This window comes from Conger conger, chromosome 10 (genome assembly GCF_963514075.1).
Source record: "Conger conger chromosome 10, fConCon1.1, whole genome shotgun sequence".
NCBI lineage: Eukaryota > Metazoa > Chordata > Actinopteri > Anguilliformes > Congridae > Conger > Conger conger.
The window spans coordinates 17,794,588-17,816,712 of NC_083769.1; the positions used below are offsets into that span (position 1 = coordinate 17,794,588).

Below are 22,125 nucleotides of genomic sequence, written 5' to 3' on the forward strand. Positions count from 1 at the left end.
AAGACAACAATTAAGGTTCACAGGGAGGTTGGGGATGGGGAGAGGTGCTGCTTGAAGAGGTGCGTCTTCAGTTTGCGCTTGAAGGTAGGGAGAGATTCTACAGTTCTGACCTGTTTTAGTAATAAAACAGAGTGATAGTGTATTTGTAATTATTCAAATATAGTCTTTTTTGTAGTTTATAATTTTGCAGTATTAGAGGGATTAGAAGCAGTCGATTGGCAACAGTTAAAACAGTCCCCCACCACGCACACCAGTCATTTGTGATGTTAAACGTTTACATCTTAGAACTGTGCTCCTGCAATTGTTGTATAAAATGAATCAAATTATCATGGACCTTTCACACAATTTTACAGCAAAAACTCAATAGGTGCTTGATAGTTGCTTAACACCACCAAACCTACAAGCTCAACACAGAATTGTATCAACACCCATAATATCCAAACAGAACTATGCAATACGCTTCACAAAGCTAGTATTTATGCACCAGCTGCCTCTCGGAAAACCACTTGCATTCAGTGCTAATGCACAAATTCTTCCCACTTTGGAGTTTTTTTTTTTTTTTTACCTCAATTGCTCACTTTTTTGGGGTTCAGGTCTATTGTTTGCTGTAGTGTTTGTTTTTGCTATTTCCAGTGTAAAATGTCTTTTCAGAATCAGAGTATTTGAGCTTGTGTTAATATCTGTAATATTAATGTTTGAGAATTGTGTTTCGACAAAACACAGTTTTAAGAAAACTTTAAAGAGTAGGATATAAGGCACAAGGGCCATACTGTTTCAAATGCTGATGCAGTTGATTCAAATTGCTTATGCACAATGCTGTGTCAGAAAATAATATGGATCATTATACTGGATAAGAACCAGGCAAAAGTTACATTGGACTCCACCACTGTCAGCATAAATGGTAGAATTATATTAGTTATTAGCCACTTGCTAATGTTAGCCAAGTCCCATCACTATTATCTGTTTCAGGAAGCGGCGAAGAACAACTGCAATATTACATCATATCAAACTGACAGAAGAACAGAGGCCTCAACCACAAAAGAAACAGATGACCAGACAGCAGAATAAAGAATACAGTTTCTCTCATTAAACAAGAATATTTTATAATACTACATCACCAGTATTCGCTTATATCGCAACGTGTCATCACAGAGACCAATATGTATGGAGTATGATCTCCATTTTCTCTAAAACAATATCAATGACAAACATGTTTGAACACAGACTGCAATAGTATAGCAAAATATCTAAGATTTTATTTTCCTATACCTGTCAGATACTGGAGGACTATTTAAAAGTATTTAACAAAATTTCACATATTTACACAAATTTGAATTTGAAATTTAGATGAACAGTAGATTTGATCTTCAAGAATGCAATTCTGGTATTAACTCCATTTTGACCCTATAGTGATTTTGGAACATTTCTAGGCCCTCCTGTGAAACGGTTGAGCGTGACACATGCATCGTATTTGGTCGCATATGGTCCGATGAGTCATCTCTTTCCTCCTACATCTGGATGGGTTTATATTCGGAGGAAGCCAAATGAAGCCTTCAACCCAGAATGCCTTTTGCCAGCTGTGAAACATGGTGATGGATCAGTAATGCTATTGGCAGCCATCTCATGGGAGTCATTGGGTCTGATGATTGCTCTGCATGGTTGTATAATGGCCAATGAATATGAAGTCATTTTACAAGACCAGGTGCACTCACTGTTACCTCACTATCTCCCCATATTACAAGATGATAACATCCCCATATACACTGAAAAATAGACATCAAAATGAAGTCAAATACATTCAGTGGCCTCCACAATCACCAGATCTAATACACATTTAGCCTTTATGAGAAGTTCTGGAGCATAGACAGTGACGTAGATTTCCACCGCCTTCATCTTCATGAAGAATGAAGAACGGTCCGATATCCCAATACACACAATTCAGAACATGTTTGACAGCATTCCTGAAGAACTGAAGCCGTTTTGAAGGCAAAGGCAAAGAGCCATCCCATTACTTAGGTGATATTCATATATTTGGCAGTTCCATTATTTTGTCCAGCCACTGTATAAGTGTATATATATATATATATATATATATACACACACACACATATATATATACACACACACAGTGGTGTGAAAAAGTGTTTGCCCCCTTCCTGATTTCTTATTTTTTTGCATGTTTGTCACACTTAAATGTTTCAGATCAAACAAATTTAAATATTAGTCAAAGACAACACAAGTAAACACAAAATGCAGTTTTTAAATGAAGGTTTTTATTATTAAGAATGCAGTTTTTAAATGAAGGTTTTTATTATTAAGAGAGAAAAAAAATCCAAACCTACATGGCCCTGTGTGAAAAAGTGATTGCCCCCTAAGCCTAATAACTGGTTGGCCCACCCTTAGCAGCAACAACTGCAATCAAGCGTTTGCGATAACTTGCAATGAGTCTCTTACAGCGCTGTGGAGGAATTTTGGCCCACTCATCTTTGCAGAATTGTTGTAATTCAGCCACATTGGAGGGTTTTCGAGCATGAACCGCCTTTTTAAGGTCATGCCACAGCATCTCAATAGGATTCAGGTCAGGACTTTGACTAGGCCACTCCAAGGTCTTCATTTTGTTTTTCTTCAGCCATTCAGAGGTGGACTTGCTGGTGTGTTTTGGATCATTGTCCTGCTGCAGAACCCAAGTTCGTTGCAGCTTGAGGTCACGAACAGATGGCCGGACATTCTCCTTCAGGATTTTTTGGCAGAATTCATGGTTCCATTTATCACAGCAAGTCTTCCAGGTCCTGAAGCAGCAAAACAGCGCCAGACCATCAAACTACCACCACCATATTTTACTGTTGGTATGATGTTCTTTTTCTGAAATGCGGTGTTACTTTTACGCCAGATGTAATGGGACACACACCTTCCAAAAAGTTCAACTTTTGTCTCGTCAGACCACAGAGTATTTTCCCAAAAGTCTTGGGGAACATCAAGATGTTTTCTGGCAAAATTGAGATGAGCCTTAATGTTCTTTTTGCTCAGCAGTGGTTTTCGTCTTGGAACTCTGCCATGCAGGCCATTTTTGCCCAGTCTCTTTCTTGGTGGAGTCATGAACACTGACCTTAACTGAGGCAAGTGAGGGCTGCAGTTCTTTGGATGTTGTTGTGGGGTCTTTTGTGACCTCTTGGATGAGTCGTCGCTGCGCTCTTGGGGTAATTTTGGTCGGCCGGCCACTCCTGGGAAGGTTCACCACTGTTCCATGTTTTCGCCATTTGTGGATAATGGCTCTCACTGTGGTTCGCTGGAGTCCCAAAGCTTTAGAAATGGCGTTATAACCTTTTCCAGACTGATATATCTGAATTACTTTCTTTCTCATTTGTTCCTGAATTTCTTTAGATCTCGGCATGATGTCTAGCTTTTGAGGATCATTTGGTCTACTTCACTTTGTCAGGCAGTGATTTAAGTGATTTCTTGATTGAGAACAGGTATGGCAGTAATCCGGCCTGGGTGTGGCTAGAGAAATTGAACTCAGGTTTGATAAACCACAGTTAAGTTATGTTTTAACAGGGGGGGCAATCACTTTTTCACACAGGGCCATGTAGGTTTGGATTTTTTTTCTCCCTTAATAATAAAAACCTTCATTTAAAAACTGCATTTTGTGTTTACTTGTGTTGTCTTTGACTAATATTTAAATTTGTTTGATGATCTGAAACATTTAAGTGTGACAAACATGCAAAAAAATAAGAAATCAGGAAGGGGGCAAACACTTTTTCACACCACTGTATGTGTGTGTGTGTGTGTGTGTGTGTGTGTGTGTGTGCATGTGTGTGTAGCAACACCCCAGTGTATACAACCTACCCAATCAGAGGGAGTGAGATTGAGAGGGAGAGTGAGAGAAAGAGAGAAAGAGAGAAAGAGTCAGAGTCAGAGTAAGAGGGAGAGGGAGAGGGAGAGGGAGTATCTTTGCTTTGTGTAAGGCCACTCATTGCCTGGTTTCCTGCAGGGTGAAATTCTGTAGTCATTATGATCCATTCAGAGCCAGAAAAAATCATCCCACTAACAATCCATTTTTTCTGATGGATTTAAATGCGATGCCTGGCTTCCAGGACAACTTGGACTCAACAGATGGCTCTATTTTCCAAATATTTCAAAGTCAAGATGACAGCAGTAACCTTATGAAATGTTGTTTAAATTTACACATTTTAATTATGTAACAAGGAAAAAAAATGGAACATTTGAAAAAAATAAATAAATCTTTGCAGTTTCCATTGCCTGCTCAGAGCAGCTGCCACTGGTAGGCAGCCATAACTGCTGATTGCATATTGCCTGGTTCCCTGTTCATCCTCGCTCACAGCATTTTTAGATTGTTTCCACAAAGTCTCAAAACAGAAGCGCTAGTTAGTAGAATGGTTGACAACTATAAGCAAAAGCTTAATCACTTGGAAAATAGGTGACAAAATCCAGCCCTGCGACACCAATAATGTTCAAAAAAGTTGAGATGAATATTGTAAGAAAGTAAAGCAGCCTTGTGTGCTCATCCCCAATTACGGTAATGAGCTGTGTGCTATTTCTGGGAAGAGCCTCCACGAGAAAGCACATATCAGTGCATGGGAATGTAATTTGGCCATGGACGGCTGGGAACAGGGATATATTTAGAGAAAATGCATAAATGATTTCCAGCTAAGGTCACAAGCCTGCATTGGAAATCAATGTACTGCATTTGGAACGGCTCGCCCTCTAGGGGCTTGCGTACCTGAAGGTGTTCAGAGGAAGCGCTGAACTTTGAGAGGATTACGGTTTTCCAGACACAAGGATAACAGCACTATCTCATGAAAGAAGTGAGCCAGGAGGTGATAATACTCACTTCCACAGTTCCTTATAATCCTAAAGATAACCCAGCGCTCTTATTTATTTATTTCAATGGGTGGTGTGTGTATGGGCATGTGTGTGTGTGTGTGTGTGTGTGTCTGTGTGTAAGAGAGATAAAAATATATGTCATGCTTTGTATGCATAAATGTATACTTGTCATGAAAATAAAGAGCACTTGCACTTGAGAATTCCTTTTTGATGACAGGTAGTGAAATGAAGTTCATTTACATTAATTTTCTTGTATTTGCAGTTTGTCGGTTTAATCAATTTCTGGTATCATTAATCATGAAGGACAGGGCAACAGAGGGAAGATATTGAAATATCTGACAGGAAATCCAATTCTCTTCCTGGAAAAGAGACAGATTTCTTTTTTATGCTGGAACCCGTTTTAAACTCCAATACTTACTTACCGAACTCAAACTCCAATGTACTCTTAATGCAACCTCATGTACCTCTTGAAGATCCAACCGAATTAGGTCCGCTGACTAACTGTAACCAGCACCTAAAGTGCCGAAACATAGCTTTTTCTACATATGAATGCATCTTATGTCAGACAATGTAACGTGTGTGTTCATGTGTATCCTAATGAGCTGCACATCCTTTTGTGCATCGTGAGCTGATAAACTACTGCAATATCAACAAACATCACGCATACACAGTCTTTCCTGCCTGGGTGAACATTTTAGTCAATTCCCATACATTCCAGCACGCATCTAAGAGGAGTATCCCTACTGCATGAAATAAGCCTCTGAATGGTATCCGATTCCATCCATGGCAAAGGCTGATGGGAGGAAAATTTATCTATCTTTCGGTAATGGCTCTTATCTGCCGCGCCCACATGTCCCCCATCGCGAGGGGCTCTGGTGCCTCAGCGGTCCCCCAGCGTCACGGCCTCTAAATCCCGTAAGGTCCTAAATCTGCAGCAGGGGAAGGAGGTCTGCCAGGCTCTCCCCGAATCCTGGGCACAGCCTCCACGGCTTCGAGAGACGACATCGCGGAAGGAGACCTTCGCAAATCTGATGTTAAAGAACCGTTTGTTTCAGAACCCAGGTGGACATATCTGGAGAGATCTCGAGGAGGAGAAGGAGAAGGAATTTATTAGGAACTTTATTGAAGCCTGTGGGGTAATTTGTACTCTGCATTTGACCCATCCTAGTTACTTATATGGAGTGGCCAGCCACTGTGCGGCACCCAGGGAGCAATGTGGGTTTAAGGGCCTTGCTCAAGGGCCCAACATCTGTGCAGATCTTATGGTAGCTACTTGAACCACCAACCTTCCGGGTCATGTATATTAGCAGCTATGCTACAGGCAGAAAATAATATTCTCAAGAGGGCAGCCAGATTTGAACCAGGGACCTCTTGATCTGCAGTCAAATGCTCTACCACAGAACTATACCCCCTCACACAACACTCACAAGACACTCCCTTACTGTGTGGGAGCAACACTTACTGTAGCAGCAATAGGCTGTGCCAGGGCTGTGCAAGCTTAGATAGCGGGCAGCTTAGACACTCGTTCATTGGTACGATTCATGATAAAAAGTTGGACTATGTCTCTCAGAATGTGGGCCTGCATGGTGGTTTTGGAGTGGTAGTTTATTGGCCACTGAGGAACACGGGGGAGGGGTGCGTGGGAATTGAAGCCACTCTCTCCGCTGAGACTCAGTTCCTGTCTTATTACCCAGAGAAATGTTTACGTCTCTTTGCCTGTGCAATCCATACTTTGCAGGTGTCACACGGCTCAAAGGATTGACATAATTACACAGGCACCAACAGCGCCATCAGGGGTCACACTCCGACTCTGTAGACTCCTGTTGGCATAGTCTTCGTCCGTCCGTCCTATACAGTTAACGATGGTACAAAGTTGTAGCATTTCTGTCACCTGGTAACTGAGCCTGTGCAGTCAAACAACAATCGCTGTTGAAAAACACCACACACAGAATCGTAAGATCGATGAGGACTTGAATCGACTTCCAATCAAGAGGCGTTGAATCTCTTGGCATTCTCTACTCTGTGACTGGACGATTGGCTACATGTGAGAGAAGAGGGAGGCAGAGTAGACACATTCCTGGGAGCTGCTTTATGTTCTGCCTGAATTTTCTTTGTGTTTTTTTAAAATAAATACCTTTGAAACCTCTTAAAATTATATTTTGGATATCAAATAGAAATCCTGGTTATGTTGTGTGATATAGTGTACACTGCATAATGTGTGGCCCAAGATTATTTAGGCATTTAAAAACTGTTCTGTCTGTAAAATTACTTAGTAGTTTAGAAACCAGTTAAAAATGTTTTAAGGTGGACCAAGAATATTGAAAAAAGGGTGTATATAAGAAACCTTGAAACCTTAATAGATTCAAGCAGTTAGTGGCAGCAAAAAAGTTTATATTTTGAGGGTTAATTGCTGCAGTAATTTCTGAGTTATTTGAGTAGTTTCTTAAAAATGTCTTTGCTAGCTAACAGTAGCTTTGACGAACATGAAAAGCCTTGTTAAATAACTGGTAAGGGTGACATATATAACATGGGCAGCAGTGTTAGCTTTCTGTTAGCTAGATGCGTGTGGATAAAAATGTCCCAAATTTTGAACACCAGCTTAAATCACAGACTGTGACAGAGAGGGTTATGTGAAACTCCTTCATTTTTTCCATCGAAGAAAATTGAACCAGAAATCCATATATGGGCAAAGGTTTTGCTCTGTGTTACGTCAGACCTATGCTGTTCCCAGACAGCAGGGCATGTGCTTATCTCGAGATAAGGAAATGACAATTCTTAGACTTGGTACAATAGAGTTAGCAGCCCTGATTGAGCGTGGGCATACAATGACTTTAAATTCTCATATTTTATGTACAGGGCTGTAGAAACAGGACTACAAATGTCCAGAAAAAAAGCATGGTATGTTTTCCTTTCTGTATGGTTCAAGTACGGCCACTGCATATGATTAACAGTTATGTATTTGGCATACTAACTACATTTTATTGAGTTGAAAGTTGTACCTATGAGCAACAGAACAGCAGGTCTTCATTTAATCACATACTTCAAGGGTTTATTAAAGGGCAATTACAAAATGCCAGCACTTGAGGATCATTTAAATTCATCCCAACGACGACCAGGTAGGAAATAAGAGCAAAGTTTTAGCTTACTAATGAAAGAAACATTCAAAGCCTGATATAAATTAAAAGACCAATGCTCCCATAGCAAACTGACAGTTTCTAACCAAATATAACTTGTTATATTTGGGCTCCAGCTTTATGAGTTAAACCCAATGTCATAATCTACTCAAAATCCTCTCTTTTGGGAGGGCAAAAGCAGTTGCCTCAGCAAGCATTGGCAGAGATCATAAAGAGCTGTCTGAATCTGTTTTGATATTTTAAAGTGGGTTCTCCTTACAAAGGAGCATAAAGGTTTGGGAACTGGGTTTATAATTCCCAGGTGGGGCACTGCTGTTGTACCCTTGATCTTAACCAGAATGGCTTAATCCAGCTACATAAAATGATTTCATTTGAAACTAATGCAAGCTGTGTAAGTTGCTCTGGTTGAGAGCATCTGCTAAACACTGAAAATATAGGATCAAGTTTCTGGTGGCGGAATTATAATCCTTGTGTGGCTCTGCATCACTGCAGCATACCAGTCTGCCCTTGGGATAGCTATATACACTCGCAAGGGTCCTTCCAAACCTGAAATATAGGGCCCGGCATCGAAAATGCGCACGCAGACGTTTGCCAGGTTTTGTCGGATGAAAACCTGGGGAGATTGATTTCGTGAAAATAACCTGCAGCACCATCCAGTTGCAAGCTCGATTGAGGATAAGTACACTCTTCTGAATACAACTTTGCAGTCACTGTACAGTCGTGAAACGAAAGGGCCGTAAAACAACCTTCCTCTGCATATGACTAGCGCTACGCGGGCGTAGCAGGCCCCTGTGTAAGAGACGAGTGCTCCCAGCTCCTCAGATAAACAGCTGTTCCTCAGCACCCTGGTCGGCCATCATGAGTCATCAGTCCAAGCAGCCGCGTCGTGATTGGGGAATAACAATCTGTCAGCGTCACGCTTTAATTGCGTTATGAACAATAAATGTTTCTGAAAAAGATAGCGTCGGGAACATTCGCCCCCACTTAGTCTCAGTCCGGCATGATGGTGTGCATGTCTCAGGACTCATTCAGCACAGGGTCCCGGCAAAAAAAGCGAAGGTCTGTAAGACTAAGGCAGAGAAATAATGAGCTGCATATTTATGATATATATTAATATATACTTTGATATGGCTTGGAGAGAGACTAAGTCCCCTGAAATATCACTAATTACAAGACTGTAAATCAGTACAAGTAACCTAAAAATACATATACGTAGCCATGAAAAAATATATATAGCATACTCGGGCAGTTTCTCATATGTGCGTTGGGAAATGCAGCATTTCCAGTGGCAACGGCACTGAAATTATATCTGCAGCAATGAGACACTTTTCAAATGTAATATACAATGGGGGAAAAATTACACGCCGTTGTTCATTGATCAAGTTATGAAAATGAAGTGACTAGAAATGCATATAATTTAAAAAATGGAGAAACATTTTAATTCTGAGGAATGATGTGACAAATCCAGTGCTAACTCCATTCTGTTTTCTCTAGCTGGACAGAGAGTGTTGCCTCTCATTTCATACACTGCTACCAGGTCCGGGTGAATCACCATAACCTTCCCATTCACTTCATTCCATTTCAGTTTTTGTCTTGTTTTGGTTTTTCCTGTTCCGTAGAAGTATTTCTCACATATTATATTTGACAGTTAATTCGATTTTTTTTTTTTTTTTACAGCATTTTAAAGCATTTTAGAGTGAGTGAGACAGATTTGGGTCGGAAATTAGTTGTACGAAAGGTGCTATATTAGTATTATTAATCTGAATATGAATCTGAATACAAATATTAATATGAATGTGAATATTATTATTAGCAGTAGCAGCAGTTACAATATCAGCAAAATGCTTAACTTTGTTGAAAATAATATAGCCAATTAAAGATGATGAATGATGAATCGATTTTTTAAAAGTTAGAATAGTCAGCAAAAACGCATGGGGCTGAAGACACAACTACCAAGTAAGGCCAGGCTCAACTGACTCCTATATTACACTAAGACATGGCTTGCCACTTGGTCCTGTGACGTACGCAACCATAAATACAATGAAGAAACTGAAAAATGACTCCAACATTCTGTTTCTAAAGGGAACACTGGCTGCAAACATTTCAGCCATTCAGCTGAATGCAAGTATACAGTACATTGACGCAAATAATGAACCATGAAGACTACACCCCTGGACACCAGAATTGTCCGTGTGAAATTGGAGCCAGAGAGAGAGCCATCTCATAATTAAGTAGTCCACTGTATTTGTCAACAAAGACACAAGCAACAAAAAAGTATGCAATTTCAAAATGGGAACTACATGGGAACCTTTGTAGATTCACTGAATGATTGGTTCATCCTTTATCTATGCTAGAAAATTAATTGGATGCTCCCCAAACAGGTGCCAGTGTAGTTATTCATTAAATCAATAAGGCATAGCATGAATATTGTCACAGCTAAAAGGAGCTGCTAGGCATTACGGGCAGTGTCATTAGGCACAACCCTGCAATTAGCAAGGGCATTTCAGTAACTATCATTTTCTATCTGACATTAATCTGATGTTTCTCATGATTGAGAATGGAGTGCAATCCTAGCCATTATCGTATAATCCATTACTGCATGGATAGACATAAATAATAGACGTAAGTAGTAGAAAAAATTCTGCACACTGTATATGCTTCCGTATTGACGTAACTTTATCCGGACTGCAAGTAAGGTTTCGAGCCTAATGGCTCTTTACAAGGGTCACGGTCCGCCTCAACAAAACGTTTATTTAAACGGAAAGGGTGGCGCATTGAAGAGCCTGTCTGAGAAGGGAATTCTGTATGTTCTCCTGGCTTTAAAGTGTAAGCCTACGTCATTACAGGTCAATACACCCCAACACACCCACAAAACGGAAGCAAACATTCCTCAAAGCCTGTTGCACACCATCGGGAGGAAACACATCGTTCCACCCAGGAAACCCTAGCAAAACGTTTTCTGATTGAATGTGCCCAGACAGCAGGACAGACCAGCTCTGTACAGACCAGTACCAGGAATACTTTTTTTAAATATTTATTTTATTTTATTTTTTACAAAAGTAATTAATAGACTTTCAACATTACACACATTCATTAAAAAAATATTATTTAACCAAATTACTGGCAGATTATTATACTGGGAGAGTAGCTGGTGTAATGACAGTTACAATGCCTTCGTCTATAATTCGGTTTCAACAGTGAGCCGGCCCTCAAACACTCACTCCTCTCCACTCCATCCTGAAAGTGGAGAGCGCCAGCGTTAAGGCAGAGAGACTGGCTGGGGTCTGTCAGATGATAGCAGTGCTCTGGGCCCTCGGGAGGCTCTTATTAAACTCTCAGCAGCTCAGCAGCCACACACGCAGCCTCGACTATTTGCTTTTCCATAATGATAATTACACATTCTTCTGCTGCCGTTTTCTCTCCGGGCCTCCCCCGGTCACCCGCAGCTCCCGCACACAAAGGAACCTCCTGCTGCGATGGCGAATGTGAGAGTCCTCCTCTCCACGGGAGGCGCGGAGCGACTGTGTGGCTTCTGTTTCACAAGAGAATTGCCTGACTACACTTGCTGTCACGCAAGTCTCTATTTTGTACACGTTTCCGTTCCATGTGTAACTGAAGGACCTGAATTGTAATGAGCTGCTAATTGTTATCCAACATGTTTTATATCTACTAAGGAATAAAAAACTGTATTAGACTATGTATGAAGAATGAATGTCTCATAGTGACAGAATAACCAATGCTTTCACTTTGTGCATGTGGCAAATCTCTATTTAAGGAATACATTAAAATTTTAACTGATTAAATGACTGACAGGTGAGCTCAATGGGGCTTAATGAAATTAAATTGCCTTGCGGATAACTCGGGCTTCATTTATAAAACTGTTATTGGAATTAAACTTAAACATAATCATAACATAATTTCCCAAGTTGTGTTTATGCTTCATTTATGAAAATAACAGAGATGGAAAAAAGTTGCTTATGCTGGTTTAAAGCGGCTGGTGTATCTGGTTCATACGCAACTGCAATATATCCACCTCACATAAACGTAGGTGAATGCTTTACAATTACCCAGTCTCAAGAATTCAGCCAATAACAGCCACTTTACTCTTAATAAGGTTGCATTTGACATTTTGATCGTAGCAAGTGTGGACTATGAATTAATTGCTATTCTTAACTTCGCTTATACATGCAGTATTGTAGCTCCACATAACTATCAGGTAATTAACCTAGTGTACACGTTTTGATCCAGACAAGATTTTATAAATAACTACTTAGCCATGGCTTTCTGCCTAAGCCACTGTTAAATAAACATAAGATCATAAGACCATTCTATAAATGAGTCCATATTCACTGAAACAGTCTGTTGAAGATTAAAGTTCAAAGACAAAAAAAATAAGCCAAACCTGCATGAATAAGGGAGGAAAACAGAATGGTATGGCGTTACTTTGATGGCAAAAGTCGAGCGCGCAAGAAATTAATTTGAGAGCAGAATTTTCCTCACGCACGGATTTACTCTGCTTGCACTCAAAACTCTGCACGCCCACTCAGATTTGGCCTGCTTGCAAACAGATTTCTTCTGTACGCACTCCAAACGTCATCTCCTCGCTATCAAAATGTATCCCTCTCGTGCTCTGACTTTTTCCACTGCAACATTACTGCCAAAAGTCCAGCCAAAAAGAATTGGCCGGAAATCCAAAACTAAGTGCCTGTGTATCCAATGAAATCTGATCTCATTGGTTGGGTAGGTAAGAGGCGTAGAATGATGGTCGTGTCTAGATCCCTTCAGAGCATATGTTTGTGTACCTCCATGTTTTGATAACATAACCAAGTTTGTCACTGGTCAGTAAATACCCCAAATCTAGCTAGCCATTTTTACAGTGACAGCAACTAGCCAATAACACTCGAGTAAGGGAGAGAAAATCCATCTTCCGTGGTAGTGCTAGTTCCATTTTTCCACGTGATTGAAGAAATGATGGGATCTATTTGTGAATACTCTAGTTATGTATGCAACTAATCATAGTATAAGTTTTTGTATTGCTCAGATTGATGGAGACATATGATGATCTATGCCATTCTAAACATTATGTGCTTACTCGCCACACACGTCTCCGTAGAATAAACTGCCATTACGAACCGTCTGGGAGCTCTGATCGCCCGGCCACAGCGGCTCCGGGTACCGTGGCCTGGAACAGGAGCACTCGCTAAACCACCGGCCGGTGGTGTAGACTGGGCTGGAATTGGGGACAGGGCAATAGGCGGTGGGGGCAGGCCCAGTATCACAGGCAGCATCAGGTCCCAGTACGCGGGCTTAAGCCGGTCCACTGACATATGGTCTGGCTTGCTTTCGATGTCCACGACAAAAGCCTCAACACCGTGCTCCCGGACTCAGAAGTGAATCCCCAGGAGGGCAGGAGGGGATCCACCAAGTCAATGTTGAAGTGATAAAAATGGCGCTCCGTCACCATGAAAGTATCCAGAGGCGCCCTGACGTGGCAGGGGGACCTTTGCTCACAGGAGTTTACCCAGTCCCTGATGTCTTTCCACAGCTATAGCACAACGCCTCCAGCACTCAGGCACGACCGTGCACAGTTGTTTCATCGAGACGTTGCACAGGAGGGATGCGCCTGCACCATCAAACTTGGCATCAGCTAAAAGTGGGCATTGTTCTGTAGGCTTAGACTCCCAGGTCGGAAGCCTGTTCAACGGCCATTAGGGAGTAACTCATGGCAATGTGGACAGCATTGACTACGGCCTAGGAGAGACAGTCCGCCAAGACACTGTTCTTCCCCACCACATGCATACATGCAGTACTCTGAGACTCTAGGCCAAGTGTTGTTGTTCCCGGGAAGACGAGACCTTCGAGACCTTGGACATAGCCAGAGCCAGGGGGTTGTGGTCGAAGAACGCCATAAACTGGTGGCCCTCTAGAAAAGGGAAATAGTGCTAGAGGTTGAATGTGCTGTACTTTTGTGCTCATTGGAGTAAGCAAGTAAGCAACTTCATCCACCAGCTGTTCTTGTACCATGCCCACAGCATAATCCGATGAGTCGGTGGTTGGCCTTGCCCTTGAGGGCTCCATATAGGGACTGCATGAGTTTGGCTGCCCAAGGGACATTACATTACATTAATGGCATTTGGCAGACGCTCTTATCCAGAGCAACGTATAGTTAGATTAAGCAGGAGACAATCCTCCCCTGGAGCAATGCTGGGTTAAGGGCCTTGCTCAAAGGCCCAACGGCTGTGCGGATCTTATTGTGGCTACACCGGGGATCGAACCACCAACGGATCCCAGTCATGTACCTTAACCACTACGCTACAGGCCACTCATCAAAGAACAGTGATAAAAACGGGGTTGAAGCGGGCTCGCCCCATCCCTGGTGCCGGAGGAAAGCGATGGACGATAACTCAAATTGGCACTTTACTGGGTTCACTTTACTGAGGCCATGTTGGCTGAGGCACTCAAAGAAAACCTGCAGATTGGACAGGTGTCCTGCTCTAGACGTGCTGTCGACAAGAATGTTGTCCAAATAAAACATACAGGAACGGTAAGTCTCTTCAGCACCATCCATCAGTCCATCAGGCATGGCAATGCCTGGGCGGTGTTCTTAAGCTGAAAACGGCATGCGTAAGAACTCAAAAAGTCCAAAGGGCACGATGACCGCCATCTTGGGGATGTCCTCAGGGTGCACAAGTACCTGGTGAGATCCAAAAACCTTTCCCGCCAGCTGTTCGAGCTGAAAAGTCCTGTGAGGGAGTGGGCAATGGTCGGGGGTGGTGGCATCGTTCAGGTTGCGGTAGTCCCCGCATGGGCAGCACCCACTGGGACTGGGCATGTGTAGGGGAGAGGTGCACAGACTGCTGGCACGGTTATCCCCACCGCAAGCTTTGCTGGATCGAGGTGGCAGGTGCGGGCGTGGACCGGCAGGCCTGACGTGGGTATGTGTTGCTCCACCCCGTGTTTGGTGTCAACGGTGGAGAAGGTCGGCTTGGTGAGGTTGGGGAATTCGCCCAGCAGGCAGGAGAACAGGAGCTTGCGAGTACGCTAGACAGTGGGGTTGTGGGGAGGTCGTTGAGCATGCAGAGATGTCTTTGGCATCCACCAGCTGGCGGTTTTTCGCATCTACTGGCGCACAGTAAGTCTGCCCCGAGCAGCAGTTTAGCTAGCCATGCCACCACAAACATCCATGAAAGACCCAGAACAATAACAAGTGAAATCAATAACAAACCCATTCAATCCTAGGTAGCTCCTTTTAAATCTTAAGCATTATGAATCCCAAATTAAAAAGAGAGAGCGATAGAAAGATAGAAAGTAACAAAAACCACCTTTTAAGAAATGCAGACTCGAGTCAAAATAGCATTCCAGGGAGAATCATTGTTGCACATGCTCCGATGGGATCTAGACACGACCATTCTCTGCCTATTACCTACACAACCAATGAGATCAGTAATGATTTAATTGGTTAAACAGGCACTTAGTTTTGGATTTCCGGCTAATTCTTATTGGCTGGACTTTTGGCAGTAATGATGCAATTGAAAACATCTGAGCAGAGGGTTATGTTTTGAGTCCGAAGAGAATAAATCTGTGTTCGAGCAGGCCAAATCTGTGTGCACAGAGGTTTGAGTGTGAGCAGAGTAAACCAGTGTGGGAGATTCTACTTTTGCCATTAAAGTAATGCCATACAATGGAAGAACTTAAAACAGCTCCAACCACCTCCATCGTTGAAGAGATTAAATAAATATATAAAGGGCTAAGCATATATTGCATTTATTGTTTTAGCTCCTATGAGTTTTACATTACATCTTTTATAATGATCTAAGAGTCAAAAGTCTAAAACCCAGAATACTAGTTCTCTTAGAGGAAGGTAGACTTCACATTTTAGCATATATCCTGCTTTTCATTAAATGTTCTTGGATGTACACACAGATGCACTCTCTCACTGATAAGACTGCTTATAAAGTGCACAACAGCCTTGAAGTAATGTAAAATATGCCCTTGCAGGGAGTCTCCCTTCTTTCAGCTGAAGATTGAGCGGGCAACGGAAACATCAAACTGCAGGCATGTGTGCAGAGAAAGTATATTGACAATAAATTAAGAGAACATTATTAGAGAGGGGGAATAGTCCATCCTGTGCACAGTGCTTTAAAAATAACAATGGCGTGCTGCAGGGAGAGAAGTTTCAGTTCCTGTCTGAATCTATAACTCCCTCGGGGACTGTACTAGAATTGTATTGTATTTTGCATTAAATATAGTCAATTCTGCACTCTCTGTGTTATTAAACAAACACAGACCGTAAGTATTAGGACAGTTGCTATAGCTTCTGTCATCTTGGCTCTGTAGTACAGCACATTGGATTTTAAATGAAATATGGGCAGACTGTCCCCTTTAATTTACGGGTATTTACATCCATGTTGGATGTTGCGTGTAGGAATCAAATCCCTTTTTATATATAGGGACCCATTTTAGGGCAATTGGACGGTTAGCTTCTCTGCTGCTTCTGAATAGTCAGGTGTATTCAATCACTTCCATTTGTCACCATGAGGCTCAGAGTTGTGGCAATGACACTCAAGGAAGCCATTGTCCAACTGTCCAAAAACATACAAACTGCACTGCAGGAGCACCCCATAAATGAGTTTAAGAAGCTCATTGTGGTCTAGAGAGACCATGCAACCACAAACACCATAGCTGAGTGTAAGAACCTCATCATGGTCAAGAGAGACCATGCAACCACAAACACCATAACTCAGTGTAAGAACCTCATTGCGGTCAAGAGAGCCCACGCAACCACGAACACCTTGAGCCCACTTCAGCACACTCCCGTTCTTTGCAGCACTTTATTTTTCTTTGCATAGCTGTTACATTTAGTATTTAAGCTTTTAGCCAAACCCTTGGCCTGAAACAAACATTTTATTTGCAACAATCCGCGCACAACTACAGATCTAAGCCCATGCAGTAATTACAACTTTAATTTACAATTTCAACTGGCAATGTAATGATAGGTTGGGATATTTTCAAAGACTGAATAGGGCATAACACATGATTACACAGACGGCAAATGCTTATCATTTTGTTGCGTGATGTTTAGTGAAGGTCAGAGAAGTGAAATAGGGGCTCACTGCCGGGAAGAACTGGAGCGGCAGCGGTAAAGCACCAGATATCTTATTACACATAAACAACATTACGGACAAGATGGGACTTTTTAATGCGTCCTTTTAAACTTGAAACCCAGGACGCTGCGTATGATTCAAATGACTGCTCTGAATCCCTGTCCATCAGATATGTAATGTAACAAATGGCCAATTGCCAACTGAAACATCTTTCACACTTTCGTAGTCTTCCATTTCATTACATCTTTTGTGCTAGATGAGGATATTTACTGTATGTGTCCAAAACTATTTCTGTTTAAAAAACAGGGTATTTTTGCTTGCTGCGCCTCGGCCTTCAAGTACATGGATTTATGGCTATTTTAGCATAGAGGGCACAACATACGATATGGGTGTGTATTACTGCATAACACACCTTAATCAGATTCATCCTTAGTAGAGATTGTACCTGGGCATGTGGATCTTGTTGAAAAGCAGCTGCAAACATGACATCAAGCCAAGAAGATGAGAAAGAAAAGAGAGTAGACAGGCCCCAGCTCCACATCTAAATCTCTGTTTGCATTGTTCAAATAATGATTAAATCAACGCATAACAGCTCATACATTGCAACTCATACAATGATCAATTTATTCAGACATAAAGATGATGGAGATCACTTTATCAATTTCAGAGGAGAACCTGTTAAAATGAAGGTTGTGCATTCTCAGCGGTCATGTAAAGATGCTCTGCCAAACTGACTTACTCACATCCCACAGGTCACACTGAAGTCAGACAGGCTCTAACTTACGTGTATGTGCAGGTTGTGTTTGCCACTAAAGCAATTGTGGAGAGGAATGTGGGTGGCATACAGTTATTTAGGCTGAAAGAATGGCAGTTTATTGGCCAAAATGGGAGACAGAATGAAATAGTGATTTTGCACTTTTAACTACTGTTAACATACACTACAGTCGTTATTTTTTAAATGCCGGCTGAATCCGCCCCGTGTACTGTCTGATCAAGATGTCCAATGAAACCTGGCCTGACTGCAAAACTAGCTTTGAATAAAGAACAGAGTGACTTTGAGACTACATTTACATAAATATCCCACAAACCACAATCTTTAGAAGTGTTTGTTCTCAGAGATAAAAATACACAACTTGTACAAGTGTTTGGAAATCTTTAAGGTATGGGCAGCAATTTGTGGCTTCTAATGCTCCCTCCCTTGGGCTTAGAAATGCAAATGCGGCGCACTAAATAAAAAATGTGTCTTCTTCAGAGGATATTTAGTTTTTGCTCCATTACTGGAATGCCACATCATTATGCTTGGTCATACTCGGTCTGGGCTATTTTTACAGTTTTCTTAAAACAAAGACCAAATAGAAAAATCTTAAGCACATCCATCCATCCATCCATCCATTATCTGAACCCGCTTATCCTGAACAGGGTCCCAGGGGGGCTGGAGCCTATCCCAGCATACATTGGGCGAAAGGCAGGAATACACCCTGGACGGGTCGCCAGTCCATCACAGGGCACACACACACCATTCACTCACACACACACACTCATACCTACGGGCAATTTAGACTCTCCAATCAGCCTAACATGCATGTCTTTGGACTGTGGGAGGAAACCGGAGTACCCGGAGGAAACCCACGCAGACACGGGGAGAACATGCAAAGTCCGCACAGAGAGGCCTCGGCCGACGGGGATTCGAACCCAGGACCTCCTTGCTGTGAGACACCAGTGCTACCCACTGCACCATCCGTGCCGCCCAGTCTTAAGCACATGTAAAACAAAATTTGCGAAGGAAAGATGCTTCCACAAATAATTAAATGAGGTGTAATCTTTAAATCTAATCAATTCAAATCTATTTATTGTGACCACTCTTTCCCTTTAAAACTGCGTCAATTCTCTTAGGTGTAAAAAAAAGGTTTTAACAAGCTTATTGGACTTGCCACAGTTCTGCTAGACTTTGGCTCTCTCGCATACTAATCCCAGACATCATTGATCAAGTTTTTATATAAAAAGTGGCTTATCACTTTATACTTTGTTACTTGATTTAACAAAATGCAAAAATGTCACAGTAACATTTAGTTTTTTTGTTTGCAAATCTCAAATTAGCTCTTTTTTTACTGATTTACTTACTGATTTAAAACAGAAATACCTAAGACCAAATTTATGTTTTAAAACATCTAGAGTGCATAAGAATTTTGCACAGCGCTGTATAGTATATATTTGAACAGTTAAAATAAAAATAATATGCAAGCTAAAAAAAAAAATGTTTGGCTTCCTGTATGACACACCTCTCTTGTTAAAGGTGGAGGCTTAGTCATGTAGGATGAACAGATACTTGTGTTATTTCCAGAAAGAAAGTGGCTCTCCCTCCCCTGAACTTTTCACATATTGTGATGAAGAACAGCACGGTCTGAGCTTCTTGCAGACTGCACTGTGAGCACAATCTGTCCTTTCTGGGTGCTGCAGGTCAGGACTGCCTGCGTCAGCTTTCTTTATCTCTCAGCTATGCTCACACCGTCCATGCATTATAGAGTAGGACCTCAGAGATGCAAACCGTTTGGGAGTGGGTGTTGTTCAAAACTCTGAAATGTTCATAACTTTGACACTGAAGTCCAAATACACCAGTTTTTATGTGAATTGTGTATTAGTACGTTTGGCTGTATTACTCCTTTGAAAATTATTTTTGTTTGTCAATAACCGAAGAGCTAATGAGCTATAAGTGGTACGTCGTGAGAACAAATATTATTGTATAGCCTGTAGGAAGCATAATAACCAGTCCACAGGTGAAAACAGCTACTTGTCTTGACATCATCATCAAAAATGCAGACATAACAAACTGTAAGCTAATATAATATAAGAATGGGGCCTATATGGAAAAAAATACAGACAGACTGTATGCTATTGACCAGGAAGGTAAAACGTTGGGTAAACTGAATTCAAAGCAAAAGACGTCGGCTCTCTTGCTTACTTCTCAACTCAGTTACAACTTCAAAAGATCACCAGACCCTGCACACCTACCAGACCTTCTGTTATGCTACTTCTGAGCTTCTGCCCACCCCTCTATGCCTACACTTCTAGGACACATCCCCTGTCTGTTCTGCCCCCCTCGGTGGTTGTTTGAGCCTCCCCCTCCCGCAGGTGAAGCTCTACCATTGATTAGCTAGGCAATAACAGCTACAAGAAAGATTATATTTTCAGCCATTTGCACTGCATCTTTTACAAAGCCACCAAAGGCTACCCACAGGCTGTTAGTGCTAGCAAAGGGGGGTTGAGTGACAGATAGGGGAAGTGAAGCCAAAACTGCGGTGTGTTGTTGACAATTTTAGCTAGCCTAGCTAACATTAACTTAGCTCCTGAGAGTCTCCTACATTTGCTTCAAAACACATTTTGTTTGAATTCCACAATAGCCTATTTACACAGTATGAAAGCAAAAGACTATTCTGTCAAAAACAAACGCTATCCCAATTAAATGCCCCCATATTCGCAAATATCATCTGAACTAGGCTATTGTTAGCTATTCAATTATGTCACATTAACATATATGCAAATCACAGGCATACAGAAAAACCCTGACCTGATGTCCAAATGTTATTAACAGCATTAACAGCATTTTGATTGGATTTTAAAAGCTTGCACTGCTTAAGCAGGTATCCTACAGCTATAGCACAAAAAAATTATTTCTCTCATTATTGCAATGTCTTTGGATATCAATAGTATGCCTAGTATGCGTATCCATGAGTATGCATTTAAACTCACCATTCAAAGTCAGTACACGCAAACAGCCTGGTCAGAAAAGTAGGTATATGGCTACACCCCTGGTTTTATGGGTGTTTCCTACCGAAAAATTGCAAAATGAGGGCATTTAATTTATGCGACTCTGTAATTAGAAATCGGTCCTTGTTGGTATCAGCGAGCGCAAATAGTCACAATACAGCAAATTATCTAGGACTGTGGCTAAGGTATCTAGACTCCCTTGTCAGGTTTAGACAAAATTTCAAGTTTGGTCTCCACTGTGAGGCATATTCTTTTGTGCTTTGCACCAGCCATTTCTAGACTAGGCTACAGTAACTGGTGGAAAGCCTGTTCGGTTATCCAGTCAGTTTGGATAAATGAGGTTCTCCTGTACTTCAGAATCTCCTTTATTATCCTTTCACACTGGCTAAAAATGCCTTCTTTTGCAAATTATTTTTGCACTGTATTCTTTAGAAATAGTGCCCAAACATGCCGTTTGCCTAATTTTGATAGTACCTACTGTAAATCTGACTTTGGAAAGTGTAAAAATGTGTTTTGGTCTATTAATCTCATTTTGTGTGACTTACAATAGAGGACATAACATTGGTCAGGCATATTCTAATTCCCATGTGACACTGCGCTTGGTTGACCAGTAAGGCCATACCTTCCAGGACACAGTGTCTTGTTAAATCTTGCATTGCTCATTTTCATGTTACCCTTTTCGTGTGTGCCCGAGCAGCTGAAGCAGGTTTGTCTCCATGGAATATGAAATTAACCAACATGTCTCAGGACCGATTGTCTCAGATTCCTCTTACCTCCACAGGGAACCTCCTGCCGTTGATGCTGTGCTCAGACCCGGCTGACCCGTTGCTCTGGCCCCAGTGAAACTCCACTTTCTCTGCCTTGAAGCGCCCGGGCAGCCCTGCACCCCTGACGAAGTAATCATCCCTCAGGAGAACGGCCACTGGAAGAGTGAAGAGGAGGAGATGAGAGGAGTTACACACACTCACACTCACACTCACACACTCAAGCTCACACTCATACACTCACACACACGCGCGGGCGCGCACACACACTCACACACACACACACACACACACACACACACACATATTCACACACACACACACAGCAGAAAAAAAAGAAAATAAGAGTGTGCTCAACAACGCACAATTGACAATACAATAGACATTTGTGATGTCAATTCACTGGAGAGAAACAAAGATCTACCAAAGTTCTACCAATCGCACAGTATGTTGGCAGAGCAATACCCATGGTGCTATCTAGTATGTCTCTATTAACAAGAAGCAGTAAAAAGCAAT

The 22,125-nt window shown here is 41.8% G+C and overlaps 1 protein-coding gene across 1 annotated transcript in view; it reads right to left on the minus strand.

The window, feature by feature from the left end:
- Positions 1–22,125, minus strand: part of LOC133138811 (receptor-type tyrosine-protein phosphatase gamma-like) — a 291,164-nt gene that overhangs the window by 97,281 nt on the left and 171,758 nt on the right. The window contains exon 4 of the mRNA XM_061257886.1: positions 21,619–21,767. Within this exon, the coding sequence (XP_061113870.1) occupies positions 21,619–21,767 (149 nt within the window). The remainder of the gene's footprint in view (positions 1–21,618; positions 21,768–22,125) is intronic.